This window comes from Nelumbo lutea, chromosome 7 (genome assembly GCF_056320005.1).
Source record: "Nelumbo lutea isolate HS-2025 chromosome 7, American lotus-T2T, whole genome shotgun sequence".
Classification (NCBI taxonomy): Eukaryota; Viridiplantae; Streptophyta; class Magnoliopsida; order Proteales; family Nelumbonaceae; genus Nelumbo; species Nelumbo lutea.
Genome location: NC_142690.1, coordinates 34,431,205 through 34,451,330, shown reverse-complemented (window position 1 = coordinate 34,451,330; position 20,126 = coordinate 34,431,205). Strand labels below are relative to the sequence as shown.

Here is a 20,126-nt window from a genome sequence, read left to right as displayed (position 1 = left end):
CAGCTCCTTCAAGAGAAATAAAAAATAATAATAAATCTGTGGACCAAGTATGAACTTGTGCATATGGGTGAATCCTTGAAAGCCTGTTGCATTAAAACCATGAAGAGTCACTTTGATAGAAGAAAGATCATACATTTTTTAATGAATTTGCAACATGAATATCAAGTAATTAGGTCTGATATTATGAGTAAAGATACCACTCCAAGCCTGGATGTTATCCTGGGAGAACTTTTGAGAGAAGAGATAAGACTTATGACCCAGTCAGCTCTCAATGAGATGCAGGATTTGGGGCCAGAGACTGTTTTCCTAGCAAATGGATCAGCCATAGATTCTCTACAAGTGGAAGGCCAAGATATCTAATGTACAAATCTGATGGATCAGCCTAAAATCACTGCTATTATCTCAAGCTCCTGATAGTTTATGTTAATGCCTACTTTTTTGATAATAAATAAAGAAGAAAATTTGTTGAAGAAGAAAGAGCATTAAAGGGAAGGTGATTGATTGAGATTTTCAAGGAATTTGCAGAGAGGCATAGAATTAGCCTGGGGGTAAATGCAACATTTTTAGCTCTTATACAAAAGAGAGCTGATGCTAGTCATCCAAAGGATTTCAAACCAATCAGCTTAGTAACCAGCTTTTATAAGATCTTAGCCAAGGTCCTTTCATTGAAATTAAAATTAGCTCTCCCAGCTGTAATCACTCAAAATCAAGGGGCTTTCATTCAGGGGATGCAGATAGCTGATCAAATCCTAGTTGCTAACGAATATGTGGAGGATTTGAAAAGATCGAGGAAAGGCTTTGTTTGTAATTTGGACTTGGAGAAAGCCTATGACATGGTGGAATAGACCTTCCTTATTGAGGTGATGAAAAATTGTGGGTTTGGGGAGAGATGGTGCAAATGGATCTTTGGTTGTATTAAATCCTGCCATTACTCCATTTTGGTTAATGGGATTGTCAGAGATTTCTTTCCAGCTCGTCGGGGCTTGAGGCAAGGTGATCCTCTCTCACCCTTTTTATTCACCCTAGTAGCAGATGTGTTTAGTAAAATGATCTTAAAGGCTGATAGGGAGACCTTAATAAAAGGGTGGAAAGTTGGAAGAAATAGGGTCCCAATTACACACTTGCAATTTGCTGATGATACTATAATCTTCTATGAGGGTGGAGAGCAAATTTTGATAATAAATCTGAAGGAGCTGGTGAAGAATTTTGAGCTCATCTCTAATCTGAAAGTCAACCTTTGTTTTTGAGAAAATTTAACCAAGATTTATTGAGAATAAAAAGGGGGTGAGGGGAACAAGAGGAGAGATACAAAACAGGGGGGGAACCCCTGCAAGTTACAAAGGAGGAAGCTTGTCGCTATACAGATGCTCCAAATACACACCAAATTTAGCTAGGCCATCTGCAGTATGATTGTATTCCCTAGGAATCCAAACTAAGTTAACATTCAATCCATCCAAAGCATCCCAAGCTTCAGTCAGATAGTGATAAAATCTCCAAGGGCCCCCTTTTTTATCTCTTAACCATTTTATTGTATTTGCTGAATCACCTGCAATGATCAAATTCTGAATACCCAAATTCCTAATTATCCTGATTCCAGTGAGAGCAGCCATCACTTCAGCCTTTGTGAGGTCGGCCCAACCGATAGGGCCACTAAAAGTCCAGCAGATATTGCCCCTTTTGTCCCTTATTGTACCACCAATACCTGCAAAGCCCGGATTGCCTAAGGCACAACCATCAAAATTAAGGGTTATCACACCTTAACTGATGGAAACGGGATAAGAGTTGCATAGCAGGAATTAACTTAGAGGAAGAGGAATTGAACTTTGTTGCAAATATTTTGGAGTGTTCTACCGCTAGTTGGCCCTTGACCTACCCAGGACTTCCTCTAGGTGCAAACCCCAAGAAAAGTAGAATCTGGAACCCCATAGTGGAGAGATGTGCAATGAAACTGGCAGCTTGGAAGAGGAATTATGTATCTTTGGGAGGAAGTATTACCCTGATCAAATCAACACTTGCTAACCTGTCAATCTATTTCCTATCAGTGTTTGGAATTCCCCAAAAAGAACCCAAGAGAATTGAGAAGATTATGAGAGACTTCTTGTGGGAGTCAGGTGATGGAAGGAAGGATCATTTGATTAAATGGGAGGTGGTTTGTAGAAATCTTCAACAAGGAGGATTGGGTATTGGTAGTGTGGATAAAAAGAATAAGGCATTGTTAGGGAAATGGCTTTGGAGGTGGATGGTGGAAAGGGATAGACTGTGGCATGATGTAATAGCCAGCATACATGAAAGGTTGGGAAATGATTGTGATGCAGGTGTATCCAACAAAGCTACCCTGGCCTCACCTTGGAAAGCTATTCACAATATCCTACCTCACTTTCTCCGCTTCGTCAAGTATGATGTTTGTTCTGGGATTTCGGTTAAATTTTGGGATGATATTTGGTTTGGTTCTTGTCCATTAATGGAACTTATACTTGGTTTCTTTGTACAAAAATGAGTCTATGTCAAGGTTTGTTGTTTCCCCTTCAAATCCTGTGGACCTCAGCTAGGACTTTGCATTCTGTAGAGGTCTTAGAGATAATGAAATTTTGGCTTGTTCGAACCTTCTACAACTCCTTCAAAATATTTGCTTGAAACGTAGTAAACCTAATAAGCAGATTTGGGCCCCTGACCCTAAGGGCTTGTTCTCTTGTGCTTCTTTGTTCAAGACCTTTTGTGATTCTTCAGTTTCTTCCTTTCCCATCAAAGAGTTTTGGTGTAGACCCATTCCAACCAAGGTAAGAGCCTTCTGTTAGGAAATAGTTCATGGGAAGATAAATACTATGGACTTGCTTCAGAAGAGAAGACCTAAATCTTGTCTCTCCCCGAAATGGTCTGTCTTATGAAAATCCAATAACGAAAGTTGTTGCCACTTACTGATTTCCTGCCCCTTTGTTGCAGATTTTTGGCTTTGGTTTTCTTCGTTGTTAGGGTGCAGGTGGACGTTACCTATGGAGGTTACTATGTTATTTGATCCCTCCTGTTTTAATTGGCCAAAGAAGAGAGGGAGGATAATGTGGAGATGTGTTAGAGCAGCCTTGATTTGGACCATTTGGGAAGAAAGAAATGCAAGAATCTTCGTAGAGAAGGAGAGAAGCAAGGAAGAAATCAGGTTTTATGTGATGGTTAGAGTCATCCACTGGATAAAGACTTTGGAGTTGTTCTCCCAGTTCACCTTCGACAACATTTGGAGGAATTGGGAGATAGTTGCTAAAAACTCTAAGGGGAAAGATAGAATGGAGGTGGCCTGGACACCACAGATTGAAGGTTTTGCTAAACTGAATTTTGATGGGAGTTGCCGAGGTAATCCAGGCCTTTGTGGAATTGGAGGGGTGGTGAGAGATGGAGAAGGTAAACTTATAGCACTGTTTTCTGATCCTGTGGGTATGAGGGACTCTCTCAAAGCTGAACTGCTTGCCGAAATTCAAGGGGTGCATATAGTTAGTGAGCTAAACTTGACAAATGCGGTGATAGAAGGGGATTCGAAACTTGGCTAACCAGGAATATGAATTTAAGGATACAATGGATGAAAAGATCAGCAAATGGGATGGTGGATGCTTTGGATAAACAAGGGGTGAACAGGTCTAGTTTATTCAGGGCAAAGTGGTAATATGTTTTTTTTTCTTTGTATGAGAGGTAGCAGCTCATGCCTCTCTAAGGGATGATTGTAAAGTCTTTACTTCAAGAATTTTAATAAAATTCTAATTATTCATCAAAAAAAGAAGAAATCACCCAAAACCAAAAAAAGAAAGACCCAATACAAGCTCCAACCACCTCTTCCTGAAAGCCTAAGAATACATAACAAAGAAGAAAAAACCAACCCTATCTAGAACAAACCAAAACTCCTGTTATCCATAAGGCAACCCTCCACCCTAAAAGCATTTTACCCTTCAACCCAAAGAGACAACACCCTACTATAACATACTCAGCCCTTCTAATAAAGTAAAAAAGCACTAAAACCCTATTACCAATTTACTCCAATAGCATGGACCAAAGCCTCTTTGCTTTTCTTAATGATCTTTGATTTCTTTACATTCTTAAGGAGACTCATCCCAAATACCCCCCCCCCAATCTTGCAAAAACATTTGAAACCAGGATTGTTCCCTAAATTTTCTGATTTTTGAATCTTCTAACTGCGTTAGGTATCATCTCCATGCCTTTCATATCCCTTCCCTTAGCATTTGTCCTTTCAAATTCTAGGACCACATTTTTCTCAAAATCGGTCTGCCTTTACATCATCGTTTCCACTACCACCTACACCCTTATACAAATTCTGTCTCCTTTGCACGCCATCCTTTGCTGCACAAAATCTTGCTTCACAAGAATCCATAATATTATGCCCTCTATCCTACGACAACATGCAAGATTTTTCTTCCAGTTTCCTAAAGGTTTTTCTTGCAAATTGCTCTCCAAAAAAAAGACAAACCCAAAATTTTACTTCTACTTCTTTGTTGACCACTGTCTCCAAATCAGTAGGCCTCCAACGTTTAGAAAACCAGATCGGACCAGCCAGTCGGACCAGTTGAACCATGACCCGAGGCCCCAGCCAGATCGATCGTACCCCTAAAACCAGAAGTAACAAAAAAGCAAATGGGTAAGCAGACACTTAGCAAAACAGGGGGCAAATAGATCTACCTTGTACTGTGCAGAACTGTAAATGCTTTGTAGTGTTTGCAGATTGGGTTAATGCTTTCTGCAACCTATATCCATTGTATTTCAATATTTCTCTGTAATTATTAAAATTTTTTTGCTGATCAAAAAAAAAAACAAAAAAGCACCCAAAACCATTTACTAAACCAGTCCAACAGAAAAACTGGTTAACCAATCCCCGTTTTAGGAAACTGGTCAGTTTTTTGAAATTTTTTTCAAACAGAGGCAAACTTGCAGAGGCCATAACTTTGTGCTCAGATGTCTAATTGGGGTGATCTTTTTTTCTTTTTTGGGTAACTTTTTGAGGCCTACATGTTTCCAAGGAGTTGAAGGTACACTGGCCCACTATTTTTGCCTAGAATGCTTTTTTTTCCCTCATCTTAATTCTTAACATAAAAGTTGAAACTAAAACAAAAAATTATAATTATCTATTTTGAATATATGTACCTATCATACAATTGCGCGTATAATATACACACACACAAAGCATTGATAATAGCATTTTCCTCATCTGATTCACTTGCAAGATTATCCTCATATTCAGCCCTGGTGGCTGCAAGTTGTTCCCCTACTGATTTCTCATCACATTGCCCCATTTCACCCTCTAAGGAGGAGGTTACATTAGCATTGTCACCTTCCCCTTTTCACCCTCTAGGATGTAGGAGCTCTGAATGCAACTTCCAGCAGGTATCCTTCAAGTGTTTCGGCTTCTTGTAGTATTCACACACAACCTCCTTCTCAATAATCACATAGTTGTCAAGGCGACGCCTAGGCGCCCTTTGCCCAATTGCCAAGCAGTTTTGTGCATTGGGTTATTAAAAATGCTTTTATATTTTTAATTTTTTGACATTATAATTATAAAATAGACATTATTAAACTTGACTATTCATTTTATGTGTTTATATACTAATTTTTTTATCAGCAAATAAGTCTTTTATTAAGATCAAAAATATATTGAATTACATGAGTTTGGTTTCAGCATTGCAATGACCCAAGCTACAAACACATACAAACAGTTACGGTTCTGCCCAGAACAAGGTAGATCTATTTGCCCCCTGTTTTGCTAGGGTATCCGCCAAACCATTTGTAGTCCTTTTTACCCAACCAAATTGAGAATTGAACCTCCTTGCAAGTATGTCAATTTCCCTATAGATAAATTTGAGCTTCCAAGGTGCTGATGTGATTTGTTTAGCCCAAGAAATGACTAGTAGTGAGTCTCCTTCAATTTCTAAATCTGTTGCTCCAATCTGCTCAGCCAGCTTTAATCCTTGTAGGAGAGCCAGAGATTCAGCCTGAATTGAGTCACCAATACCTATTGGTCCTGAGAAAAGTGCCACAACTTCTCCTTGATGATTTCTAAGCACACCCCCTATACCTGCCCTTCCCGGGTTGCCAAAGGAACTCCCATCAAGGTTTAGTTTTAGTTTATTTAGGGCAGGTGGCTTCCACTCCACTCACAATTTCTTTGGGTACATCTGTTTGTGCCACTTCAGTCCAGTTCCTTAGAATGTCATTTGTGGAGAGGTTTTTGAATAGTTCCATGGTCATCACCCAATGTGCAGTTCTAATTTTTATGGCTTCAATGACTTCCTCTTTTGATTTGCTTTTTTCAAAGAAGATTCTTTGGTTTCTTTCCTCCCATATAGTCCACACACAGCAGCTCTTTCTGCCTTCCAATAAGCACTTTCCTCTTTTCTTCTATTGCCTCAGGAAACAGGGGCTGAATAGACTTACTACATCCTGTGGGGGAGCCCATCTGCATCTAAAGAGAGAACAAACAATTTCCCAAATACAAGAAACAAGAGAGCAAGATAAGAGTAAATGGGGTAGGGTTTCAACACAAGCCTTACAAAGGACACACACATGAGGAGAGAGGCATTTGTTTGGCCTTCTTTTCTGTAGCACATCACAAGTGTTTACCTTCCCTAGGAATACTTCCCAAGAGAAGGCTTGTACTTTAAGAGGGATCAGTTTGCACCAGATTTCTCTCGCCGGGAAATTCACCTCCAAAAATTCAGAATGAGTAAGCAGACTAAAGAAAAAGGCACAAGAGAATAAATCGTCAAGGGTTGGGGACCAGATTCTGCTATCAGCTACATTTTGGTCTAAGTGGACCATCTCTAAGGTTGAGATCAAGAGCAATAAGGAAGCACATTCATTTTCCCTCAGACCCCTTCGGAAGCCAAAGTCCCAAGAGAGCCCCGAGTTTGAAAACACGCCAACCCTAGCAACAGGTTTGTTTTTAAGGTCTAACAAGGAGTAAAGGTCAGGGAATTTAACATTGAAGGGCAAATCCCCTACCCACAGGTCTTCCTAGAATAACACTTTATCGCCACACCCAACACTAAAGAGGATAAAGTGAAGAAAGGTTTGCAATCCAACCGTTTTCTGCTTCACCATGAATGCTTTTAATGACCCTATGCCACAACCTATCTTCTTCACAAGGGAATCTCCACAGCCATCCCTAGGAGGGCTGTATTTGTCTTTAAGATGTTCTATATACCTAGGTCACCTTGCTCCTTAGGTTTGTAGACTTGTTCCCACTTCACTAAATTATCTCTCTTTTCATCACCGGGTTCCCACAAAAAATCCCTCATTATCTTTTCTAACTTCCTGGCTATTTTCGCCAGGATCCTAAAGGTGGAGAGGAAATAAACGAGCCTATTTGCTAGGGTGGATTTTATCAAGGTATTCTTCCCCCCAAGGAAATATAACTTCTCTTCAACATTGCCAACTTCTTACTGAATCTCTCTAAAACTGATTTCCAGAAGCTTTCAGCTTTCAGGTTCCCCCCAAGGGCATACATAAGTATTCTAGAGGCCTGCTTTTCACTTCACAGCCTAGTAAATCTGCCATGGTTTGGATGTCACCCTCTTCCAAGTTTAATCTAGCAATACAACTTTTTCCCTATTTCACTTTTAGTTTTGAGGCCCGCTGAAACTTATCCACCAAATTTTTCAGATTCCTCAAACTAGGTCCATCACAGTTCTCACATAAAATGATAGTATCATCTGAAAATTGCAGGTGAGACACCACCACCTCTGATCTGCCAATCCTCCAACCTTTAAACTGATTTTCTTGGTCAGCCTTGATGATTTGTCTACTCAAAGCTTCAACAACAAAGGTAAACAAGAAGGGGGATAAGGGGTCACCTTGTCTCAGTCCTCTTTTGGCCGGGAAGAAGTCCTTTGCTACCCCATTTAAAAGGACAAAGAAATGTGTCAAGCTAATACATCCTTTAATCCACGGTCTCCATCTTTCACCTCAACCCATCTTTTCCATGAGACTCATCACTCGTCAAGAAAGACCAATCCACCATATCATAGGCTTTCTCTAGGTCCAATTTACAAGTCAAGCCTTTGCCACCCTTTTTTTCTTCGCTGCCACACATTCATTTGCCACTAAGATTTGATCCATTATTTGTCTCCCCTCTATAAAAGCTCCTTGGTTCTAAAAAACAATAAAGGGCAAGACAATCTTCAGCCAACCAGCCAGATCTTTTGCAATGATCTTATTTGTGCACCTTATCACATCAATGGAGAAAAGGAACCTCTCCAACTTTGAGCACACTTGACTTTCCTCAAGATTTGACCAAGTAAAAGAGGCTTGTAACAAGGTGGGTTCTCTTAGTTCTAGGGACTCAATCAAGGAGTTAAAGTGTCTCATACTAGTTGTTATGGAATGGTTGGGGTTATTTGTCTCATTTATGTACCTTCTCACATTAAAGTCCCCTCCCAAACACCATGGTCCCTCCCAAAGGCCCCTAATTCCGCTAGCTCTTCCTAGAAGATATCCTTTTTCTCTATATGAGTTAGGACCATACACATTCCCTTCCTCATTCTTCCAAATTGTAAGGATACCACCCGAGGCTCCCCAAGATGGGGCCAAAGGCCAACTTAGACCCCTACTACGCCAGATACTTCTTATCCATCTTCCATCCAAATCTGAAAGTTTCGTTTCCTGAAGCATGACTATTACTGATCTCTCAATTTTTATCACATCCTGACGATTCTCCTCTTCTTTGCACTCCCTAACCTTCTTAAATTCCAACAAAGAATCTTCATTCCACTCTTTCGTTCCTGAAAGTTTTGTTTCCCGAAGCATGACTATTACATGCCATTGACAACCACATCTTTGAACAACTCCTTTAAACTTATCAAACCAAGCTCAAAGACAAACCTACTTAGGATTACCTTTACACAATCAACATGGTCACCAACTCACACTTCCTCTTAACAAAGAGAGTGTGATCAGCATGCCATTGACAACCACATCTTTGAACAGCTCCTTTAAACCTATCAAACCAAGCTCAAGGAGAAACCTACTTAGGATTACCTTTTGGAGAGAATCCTAGGTCCCTCAACTTTTGGAACCCCGTGGTGGCAGGTTCAATAAGAAACTAGCCTCTTAAAAAAGAAATTTCCAGTATGCTTTCTTTCAGTCTTCCAGTATGCTTTCTTTCAGTCTTCAAAATAGCTATGCAAGTGGCAAAAAGATTGGAGAAGATGATGAGAGATTTCAGTGGGAATCGGGTGAACATAGAAGATGCCATCTTCTTAAGTTGTAAATTGTGTGCAGGAAAAAAGGATGGGGATTTAGATTTGGTGAAAACTGTCAAAAGGAATAGGTTAGTATTGAAGAAATGGTTGTGGAGATTTCCTCTAGAAGCAAATAAATTGTGGCACTCTATCATCAAAAACATATGCCTCAGGGCATTTTGGGGCACCTCACCTGGACCACTCTTTTTAAAAAACTGATTTATAATATATGAGTCTGGATCATGGTTTCTAAATATATTCTGTATACATCTTTTTGTTAACATCAATACAGCAAGAATACAATATCAATCATTTCTAGTAACTTATCAGCACAAAAAGAAAACAAAAGCAAAAGAAGGAAGAAGAAAACTAACCTAGCATGGTTAGACGATGAAGAGCAGTTATTGTAGTCGTTATATGCTTCTTTGCAAAATCCAACTTTTTAATGTCACGGCAGATTTCCTGAACCATTGTCTCACTTTGCTCTGCCTTTGTTTTTATCTCTCGGATTTTGTACATGAGTTCCTGAATAGAAAAAAAAAGTATAACTACCAAATACAATTAAGAAAAATCATAATACTCGATCGAGCATTTAGAAGACTAGGATTTTAATGGGTTCCCATCACTGATTAACAAAACCAAAAAATGAATACTGAAATGATGCCTTCAAAACTAGATTTCATTTACAATTAGATATTTATATTTGATGATCAATAAAAAATTTGTAGTCATAATTTTGTGCATAAAGAATAAACCTGAACAGCACGTGTTGCTGCAGCAAGATCTTCCTTAGCCTTGGTTCCTGAATTACTCTGAAATGATAAATGATTTACACATCAACTAACTTGAATGACCCAAAAAGAAAAGGAGGGTAATGTCATGATCAATCACAGGACAAAATTTGTGTTTAAATTTAAAAGCTGGCCAGCTTGTATTGACAGGAAGCTTTTGAAGAAAACAGAAATGGTAAAAGGAAAAAAGAAATGAACTGAAATAAAGGTCAACTATATTGCAGGTTTCACATATATTTTCTGCATAAAAAGAAAAAATCCATCAAACCTTTTTCAAAAGAGAAACACTGATATAGAGAATCTTCTTCATGAGAAAGTAGAGCAGAAGTTTGTGTCTCCTCATATTGTGAGGGCCTTTTGATGGAGATTATTAACGAGAGAGAGAGAGAGAGAGAGAGAGAGAGAGAGAGAGAGACACTACATGCACCATGACAAAGAAAAAGGAGGAATTGGAAAGCTATCACTTTAAGTCATGTAGTATATGCATAGAAATGAGAATAAACAGTTCTTATGCAATGCCAATTTGTAGACAAATATGCTTTTACTGCATTCAAGCTTTGCAATACAATGGGTGACTCTAGAGATATGTTAAGACATTATGTCAAGATGGTATTCTGTGCCTTATGATATGAAAGGTGAATTGCCGTAAAGATATGCCTTTCTAGCTATAATATAGGCATCTGAAAGAAGAGGATTGCAAGGATTTTTCAGAATCAATCTTAGGCCAAAATGATTTGATTTCTATCAGGGTGGATTGCTGTTTTTTCCTTTCTTTTTTGGTAAAAGGGTAGATTGCTTACTTCACTGCTAATGTTTTCCAAGAGTATAGGAGCATAATTATGAAGTCAATGCCTAGGAAACAAGGTGTTTTCTAGAGGTGTCTATACAATGCCATATTTTGCATACATGTTATGTTAGCCACCCTCTTAGGAAGCAAATCAAGGAGGTTTAGGACCAGTATAAAGAAAAGATACTGCAGCAGGAAGCAGAGAAGGGGGGGAAAAGCAAAGTCGCAGTTAGTGACACACAGGTTAACTAATAGCTTGAACTGGAATAATTCTTATGTGGTCTCAGTCAAGGAAAAACCCAACTGGGAGTAGGTGTTGCCGGTTATAGTTTATAAGTTTCATCGATTCTCAGGAGCTACTATCAGAGCTTTCTTCTCTAATCAAGCAATTATCTGACTGATCAAAGAGGTCACCGAGATTACAGCAGCAGTGTTTCCCTCTCAGTGGTGTCTTATGCCATTTCTTTTTATCAGTATGGTGTCTTATGCCATCTCTAACTGGAAACCAATATCCAATGTTTTTTTTATCAGCAAAAAGATTGTTTCATTAATTAAAATATGTGGAGTTAATTACAGACTGATGACCCAATAGTCATCCCCAAGGATTATAACCCAAGTTACAACGATGCCCAATATAGTTGCTGCCTTGCAGCCCCTTGTTTGGCTAAAGTAACTGCTAACCCATTTGCACTCCTCCTGATCCACCTAAAATCAGCATTTATATCCTTTGCTAATCTCTCCCCTTCTCTGAAGATATGCTTGAGGGTCCACGGGACATGTCTATTACATTTTGCCCAAGAGATTACAACTTTTTTGAGTCCCCCCTCCACTTCCACCTGACGAAAACCCAATTGCTTTGCCAATTGGAGGCCCTGTAATAATGCCAATAACTCAGCCTTTGTTGAGTTTGTAATACCAATTGGCCCTGAATATAGAGCTAATATCTTGCATTTTTCATTTCTGATTGCTCCCCCAATTCCTGCCACTCCCGGGTTGCCCATAGAGCTTCCATCAAAATTCAGTTTCACTTTGTTTACCTATGGTGGTTTCCACTCAACTCTTATGGTTTCCTTGCCCCTAGAGGACTGTGCTATTTCTTTCTGTAGAGAACACTGATGTGGGCCCCACGGCTGTGGTCCCACTGTGTTCGTATGACAGCTTGTTATTTCAGTTTGTTATTTATTTCAGTCTTTTATTTGTTTTATTTGCCATGTAAGTATTAAGGGCAGTTCTGTCCTTTCCTACATGTAGTGAACATAACCTATAAATATTAAGAGAGTGGCGGCGGCAGACTTATTCAATCTGTCCCTCCTTTCAAACCCCTTGTGCACTTCTGCTTCTTCTCCTTTCTTCTTCCTCTTCCTTCTATTTTTCTCAATCCAAAATCAGTTGGGATTCAAGACTGATCGTAGTCTTGATCGACTACTCTTTCCATGCCCTTTGGAGTTTGGATGTCAGTTATAGAGAAAACGTGAAAACTATCCAAGGTTTTTATCCACAATGCAACCTTCGGTTTTATGTTGTCAATGACCTCTTCCAAAGTTCTAGATTTTCCAGCGAAAATTATGTTATTTCTTTCCTCCCATACTCCCCAAGCAATTGTCGCTTTGGTAAATTTCCACATAATTCTCCCTCTCTTCTTTGGTTGCCTCAAGAGGTTAGGATTGAAAATGTCTGTCACCTCTTGGGGAAGGTCCCATCTGCAACCAAAGAGAGAATAGAAAAATTTCCAAATACGATGTACAAATGGACAGGAGATCAACAAGTGGGAGAGGGACTCTCCACTATTCCTACAAAGAAAACACAAATGAGGAGAGAGGCTAGTGGAAGGCCTCCTTTTCTGCAGCAAGTCGCAAGTATTTACCTTACCAAGGAAAAGGGCCCACCAGAAAGCTTGGATTTTTGGTGGGGTAGGTTTGCTCCAAATTTCTTTCACTAGGGGAGCCACCCCTTGGGGCCTAGCAGAAGCAAGATGACTAAAAAAAGAGGAGCAAGAAAAGATCCCATCTAGGGGGATTACCCAGAATCTAGAATCCTCCAAATTGGGGTCTAAGTAAACTGATTGCAAGGTTCCAATATCCAATGTTATCACAAACCATTTGAAGAAGATGAAGGTTGACCTGGAAATTTGGGATTTGCCATTCAATCTCTGGACACTAGAGGTCTTTTATCAAACAAGCAAGTGTTGTGGCGGCCTTATAGAAATCCATGAACTCACAAAGACATTGACTGGTCTTCGGTGGGAGAGGATTAAAATTGAAGGGAAGTCAGCAGATGCAATCCCTCGAGCACTTCATATCCATTACAAAGGTGATACCTACAAGCATAGTTTTCAAGGCACCTAGGCGATGCTGGGCGACAGTGGGGCACCTAGGCATCGCCTAGGCGATAAAAATTTTATAATATAAAAATCTAACTTTTGGCTAGTTCCCTAGTTTTATATACCATTCAGCATGTATATTAATTGAAAAAATAGCAATTCTCTTTGTTAAGAACATTAAATTTCCTCTAAAAATGTAGAAAATCATCACATCTAAATGATAAAAATCTTTTACATATATTAATTTAATTATTTTTAAAAATAATACTGATGTCAATTAGCAGCTAAAGAAGGTCAACTTTATATGAAAAATATTCAATATGGAAAGTAAAATAGAAAAAAAAACAAGGATGGGGTTTCTGTTTTATTTAATTAGAGAGAGAATAGAAAAAAACAGAACCTCTTTATAATTCTATTCTTTCTTTCCTCTTTCTTTCTTTCTTTCTTTATTTTTCTCTCCTCAAAAACCTTTGATCTTTTAAATTTCAATAGTAAAACATTAAAACAAAGTATATTGATATATAGCATATAATAAAATGTAGTAACACATACATTAGTAAGTAAGATACAACAATATAAATGATATTATAAAAGGCGTCCGCCTTGTCATTTTTGTCGCCTAGGCGGGTGCTTAGTCGCCTAGAAGGGCGCCTAGTTGCTAAAAGTCAAGGCGTTTGGGTGAGGCACCCAGCCAAGGGTGCCTAGGCGACCTTGACAACTATGCCTACAAGGTTTGGATCACATCTCCAATGGAGGTGAGCTTGTACAGAGCAGACTTCAATGTAAGGGATGATAAGGTGACAGATGGTTCAACATGCGGACAAGGAAAATTTGCGAGTAAACAACAGATGGAATGTTACACAAAGAAGGAAAGAGAGGACTTGTTGACCAGGAAAGGCACCACAAGCATTTCCTCTTTTTTGGAGTTAAACCAACCGAAAGATTTTGATCTTACGGCTTAATTTGAATCAAGGTGTCAGAAGGGTAAAGAAAAGCTGGGGGAGAATTTTTGGAATGTTCTTGAAATTCAGTTGCTGTAATTTGGATCAGTTTTTGTTCTTAATTAGAATTTGTTTTGATGTGTTTGGCGAGGTTCCATCTTGTCACCTATTGGGTTGTAACTCACTTTTTTTTATTAATGAATTTTCACTTTACTCTTCAAAAAAAATAGAGAGAATCAAAGCTAGTCATAAAAATCAGGACTTCAAGCACTTCTGTAATGCAGTTAAACACTTCATAAATCGGAACTATCACCACCCTGTTCAAGTCTCGAAAGTGTTTGCTAGATTGAAAGGGGGTTTATTTGGGGTTGGGACAGTCAAGAAGGTGAAGATAGTTAAGAAAGTTAGTACGAGGTTCAAAGGAGTTCAGACTAATCATGTTGACGGTGTGAAGTAACCATGGAGGATTCAGTTTCATCCTGCTGGTGGAGTGAACTAATCAAGCATTGCCTAGCGTGATCTTTGTTTGAGTTTTCGTTTATTTTCAGTTGTTCAACACTTCAGCTTTGTGGGGGCTTAGTTGTCTGCCACCTTTGGTCTGTTGTTCTGATTGTTGAAGGTGTGTTAGATGTATGGGTTTGGGTTGTATTTTGAGTCTGGAGTATGTTCTATTTTACAGGATCTAAATCATGTATATGTTAAATGAAGGTAGCCAGGCCTAGCAGAGCTAATGCAGAAATTACAAGATGCCTAGGCCTGAGCAAAAAGATGCAAGAATCTGGGTGAAAACCCTCCAAAAGCATTGCAGTAAGGTCCCTATCAGGAGGATTAATAACCTCTGTATTATAGAAAAATACAATTGCAATAGGAACAGGAAGGAAATACAAGCGAATGCATTTTAGTTCCCAATAATCCTGAGCATCAGAATGTACCAATAAAATCCTGGAAACTAGAGTTGTATAAAGATCTGAAAGGGGGAAGAAAGTCAACTTTTTCTTATGGATAACAAGTTAAAAAGAAAAAGAATTACCTGTTGGCGAACAGCTGCTAATATCCCTGCATCCACACGGCGAATCTCGCTGTGTATTTTTTGCATAAGGGGTTCCACACCAGATAAAGATGCCTCTGGATATTGATGATTCTCCACAATGTCAATATATTAGAAAGTGATAGTTCAGAGAAACAAGAGGAAAAAGATGTGACTGCATAAGTTACTGCTTCATACATATATTTAACCCAAATTATTAAAGAGGAATATTTTTGAATTTGAAACATTATTTGTCCTTTGAATTATATGAGATTGAAAAGAGGATAATTTTGTATACCAATCAAAAAATAGAGATAATTTTGAATTTGCAGCAAGGCAAATCTGCACCTATGAATTTCAAACTAGCTAGCCTTTCTTTTTGATAAATCACTAGCTAGCCTTAAATAAATTAAAAGTTTAAGTTCACGTGTATTTAGGCCCCTTACAAGCTTAATATGGACATGCTTCAGACTAAGGTATTCATTTCACATGCATAGCAAGAGCAGTAAACTGATGAACCATCTCTTTGGGCATAAGGACACCAACTGCATAGTTTGGTGCATATTCTATAAATGGATCTGGCATTGTTTATATACTTGTCTGCTTGTACATTTGACACGATTGACCATTTTCTTCAGTTCAAACCTTTTTGGAGGAGCAAAATTGTTTAGGGGTCATTCCACTGTTCCAGAAATGGTAACCTAGTATTTGCATGGCCAATGAAACAGGAGAATATTTGTGAGAGGGAATCCACCATGCAAGCTATTTAAACTACATTATTACAACCATTTTAATTCCACAGGATCCTGCCCCTAAAGTTTAAATAAGTCCCTCAGATGGTTGGAGAGGCATTCATTCATTCATTTACATGGACTTCTAATGGCTGCCGCATCCACCCTGGCCAGTGAGGTGTCCTCCTTTGGGTGATGCCATCATTAAATTAAACTTCAATCGGTGCACCTTAGGTAACCCAAGGCCCTCAAGCTCCAGTCTCATGTTACTAGGCTCACATGGAAGAATTACTTTTATTGGTGATGTCATTAAATTAAAAGTTCATGAGGTGCTCCTTATGTAACCCAAGGCTGTTTCTCTCTCAAGACCTGATCAAATTGGGATTTATATGGTTTGACATAGACCAGATCCTCCCTCTCCACCCCCCCCCCCTCTTAAAACCAGATCAGATTTTTTTTATCAGTAGCAACAAAGAGAAGAATTCATTAAAAATTAAAAATTAAGTGAGTTACAACAAGAGGTTGTGAAAACAAAAAACGAAAAAAACAAAAAAGAGCATAGACACTACAGTCTTTCCCCACCACCCTTTGAATCACCTTCAATCATCAACCTCTCCACCCTTATTTCTTTAGCTTTTTGCACACCAAATACTACTGTCAATGCTTCTACCCTTACTGAATCACCTTCTCCTATTGGACCTAAATACATAGCACATATGGTTCTGTTCTCATCCCTTACCACCAACACCCATATTCAAAAAGGCCCTAGATTACCCATACTGCTACCATCAAAGTTTAGCTTCGACCACCCTTTGGAGGTGCCCAATTGTCCAACCCTCTTTTTTTTTCCTTTAGGTTTTTTAGAAGAGGACATACTACTGCTCCCCAATTTCTAAAAGTGATGACGGATAATTTCAATTACAGTGAGATCTGAGAATAGCTCCAAAGTCTTCACCCAATGTGCCACTCTTAAAGTGATGGTTTCGATTAATGCCTCCCTACTTCTCTCTTTCTCCTTGGAGATCCTTGCATTCCTTTCTTCCCAAATTGTCCAGATCAAAAGCTGCCCTTGTGAATTTCCACATGATTCTACCCCTTCTTTTTGAGCATCACAAACATGGCAAACGATCTATCCAGTCCAGGAGAATAAGAGGTGGTGAGCAGTCTCACAATTCAATTTGAACATGATACACCAGCCAGGGGACAATAACCAGTAGGGTTTCTTCCCCCACAAAACCATATTCTCCACCCATCTCTTCAGATACAAGCAATCAATACGAGTCTCAAGTCATATTCTCCACCCATCTCAAGTCATATGTCTCTTACAAGCCCTCAACAAGGAAAGCACTAGATGGATTCCATCCACTTGAACCAGGATACATGTGAAAACTAACTTCCTCCAGGAGCTTGTTCTTGGATCAACAAATCTGGACCTGCCATAGGCTTCACCCACAGCTTCAAAAGTTTGGAAAGACCACGCATGGAAAGGAATGCCGTAAACATTAATCCACACCAAGATTGTTGGTCCAACATCTCTCATAGCGCCAACCAATAGATTCCATCTACCAATCCTCAGATCAGGAGGCCAGCACTGTTTATGTTCTCAAAGCAAAATGTTCTCTGCCTCCTCATTTTTGAAAATGAACAAAAAGAAACCAGCATACAGTTTCCTCGCTTGGAAAAAACCATTTGGTTTCCACACAGCAACCGCCCACTCCTTCACATTTTCCTCATCTGGATCCAAATTAAATCGTCCCACCCTACTCCTCTTGAGCAAACTCAGTTGGCCATGGCCATACTCACATACACCTCCATATTACCAGCCTCTACGCAAGCTCCATGGATATCTTTAGCCCTCACTAACTTAGGTACCGCCTGACTTAGCACCAAAAAGACAATTTTATGACTTAGGCAAATGGCTTGGCATACAAGCTTGACAAATTAGGTAAAGCAGTACTTTCTATATTGAGACTTCCTTGTCATTGTAAAGTATTAGTTTCATGGTGTAGCCTCCTCTTTGCATGACTCATAATTTCTTCCTAATACAAAATTCAGTATTAAGGAAAAGGGAGAGCAAGTCGAAATGCACAACCAAGTAATTTGCAGTCTGTGATAATAGAATGGCAAAAATGTAGGAAACAGTCTCATGATGAAGAGAAGATAGATCAATTCTCTGCTCATACATAAGGACAAAAATGAAGAGCAACGGATCTAAAGTCTTTTTTTCTTTTTTTTCTTTTCGAATCCTAAAGTCCTCAGTCCTTTGCTGAAGCATGTAGTACATGTTGATACTATGATGAGACACTTCCACCATAAAGACCACTATTAAAGAGACAAAAGAACTCCATATATTGTACGGGGAAAATGAGTTATAGGCAGAAGATGATAAACTTTGAAAAAGGATCTAGAGAATCCTAAACTCCTTCTCAGCCATTTAGAAAGTGTTATAATAAGCTCATGTTCTTGTAACAGCTTATTGTACGAACCAATTTATTTCAAATAATCAACTGATTGCCAGATTAGTCTTTATTTTTGGGCAAACTGATTGGTCTTCATTATCTATTTGAATTCAAGCAAACTAGCAAGAATATTTACATTATGGTTCATTCAGTTATGAGATTTTGTTTGAGCTTCACTTTTTTTCTAGTTTCAGAGTTTTCAATGATAAATGTTTCACTCCATGATGGCATTCTTCTATCTTTTTCATGTAGTCTACATACCATACATGACAAATGTTTTAAGCACTCATAAGTTAACATGACAGTATTAATAACTCAATAACCCAATTAAGTGGTTGAGAGAGAGAGGGACCTGTTGGGAACATCTGGTTGATGTATTCGAGAGCACTGGACTTGTCCATTGCGATTAGAACTGAAGATATAGTTTCAATTATTATACCTGCAAGAAAACGAATGAATGAGAGCTTCATCTGGACCCAGTCAAATTTTTACATTTCTTAGTGATCTAGAACTAACAACTAAAACGTAGTTATTGCGACACAATAATTGCAGATCAAGAAAAGAACAAAAAAAAAATTATTAAAACCGTATAGTTAAAAATAAATAGAAAAAAAAAATAAAGTCTGAGGTTTCCTGAGAGACCAAGAAGAAAGCAGATTCAAATTGAAACGGGACTAATAATGAAGATCTGAGAATGCTTTTCTGCACATCGAATTCAAGAACTTAGATTATAAAATTTACGAACTTAGGAATGAATCATAAACTAAAATTGCGGCCTCTCTCTTTCCTTCTATGAATCCGACTATGGGCGTTGAGAGTGACGACTACGTAAAAGCGCTAACACCCGAGTCGGAAATCAGGACTCAGAATTATTGATAACCAAAATGCATTCTCTTGGGAGCCCAGATCCTCCGAAATCACTCCGGTAGCAGTTTTGCTAGTTTGAGCACCGCCTTGAAGCTCTAATTTGACCGCCTAATTATTGTATGCCAGATAGAAGAGATGAAGGGTCGTTCTGGATACAACTACAATGAAAGAAAACAAATAATTAGGAGAAAGGAAAAACAGTAAGAAAATGAGTCCAGAAAACAACGAAAAACAAAAGGAATAAGTGAAAAAAAAAATTAAAAAGAAAAAAAGATCCCACTTTCTTCCCCTATCTCTTCTCTTCAACGAACATAAAGCAGGTGCCCTCTTCCTTCTCTCTTTGCAGAAAGTAATAGATTCCGCCCCCTTCACTAATAGGATCCACCTCCTCTCTCTCTATCTGTAGAATTCTGGGATTTTTTAAGTTTTTGATTTCCGAATGGTGAATGCCCACATTGAAAATTGCAGATTTGTGCTGAAGAGAACTCCTAAATTGATAATTTTAACCGGATGAAGCGTAGTAAGCTGGATTTTCCGGTGTCTGCAAGGAAAGCAGGGAGTTCAGAAAGGGCAGGGATCTGCTACCAACTAGATGCTCCCAATACTGCCGATAAAACGTTGTAGCCGTACATTGGGAACATCTGATTCAAGGCAGATGTTCCCATGCGAGTGCGATGGCTGCTTGGGAATGTTGGGAGCGTCAAGTTGGTAGCAGATCTGAACTGGCTAGTGTGCATGAAAAAATAAGGATAAAATACAAACTACCCTATGTTTTATCAAATAAACTAAAACTTACCCTATTCTTTCAATAATAATTTGGAGTATTCTTAACTTTTCGAATAATTGACTAAACCCTCCCTTGCCGTTAATACAACATTACAATCCGTTTTCTCCGGCAAAACGACAGGGTTCACAAGCACGATCGATCTCTTCCTCGGAGAAGAAAACCAAACCGCTGGTTCACCATATCGAGAGA

General features: G+C 38.8%; 1 protein-coding gene across 3 annotated transcripts in view; it reads right to left on the bottom strand.

Moving 5' to 3' along the window:
• The window catches only part of HIT1 (Membrane trafficking VPS53 family protein), an 81,777-nt gene extending 61,902 nt beyond the window's left edge, over positions 1-19,875 (bottom strand). The window contains exons 1-6 of one of the 3 annotated variants that reach the window (XM_088954406.1): positions 19,431-19,875; positions 19,029-19,308; positions 18,636-18,722; positions 15,097-15,191; positions 9,983-10,039; positions 9,602-9,752 (exon numbers count right to left, since the gene is read on the bottom strand). In XM_088954406.1, coding sequence (XP_088810532.1) covers positions 9,602-9,752; positions 9,983-10,039; positions 15,097-15,191; positions 18,636-18,684 — 352 coding nt within the window. In that variant the 5' untranslated portion in view covers positions 18,685-18,722; positions 19,029-19,308; positions 19,431-19,875. Of the gene's footprint in view, positions 1-9,601; positions 9,753-9,982; positions 10,040-15,096; positions 15,192-18,635; positions 18,725-18,925; positions 19,309-19,430 lie in introns of those variants that run through there. The other 2 variants (XM_088954407.1, XM_088954408.1) reach the window with 2 other exon arrangements.
• Positions 19,876-20,126: the final 251 nt, after the last annotated feature.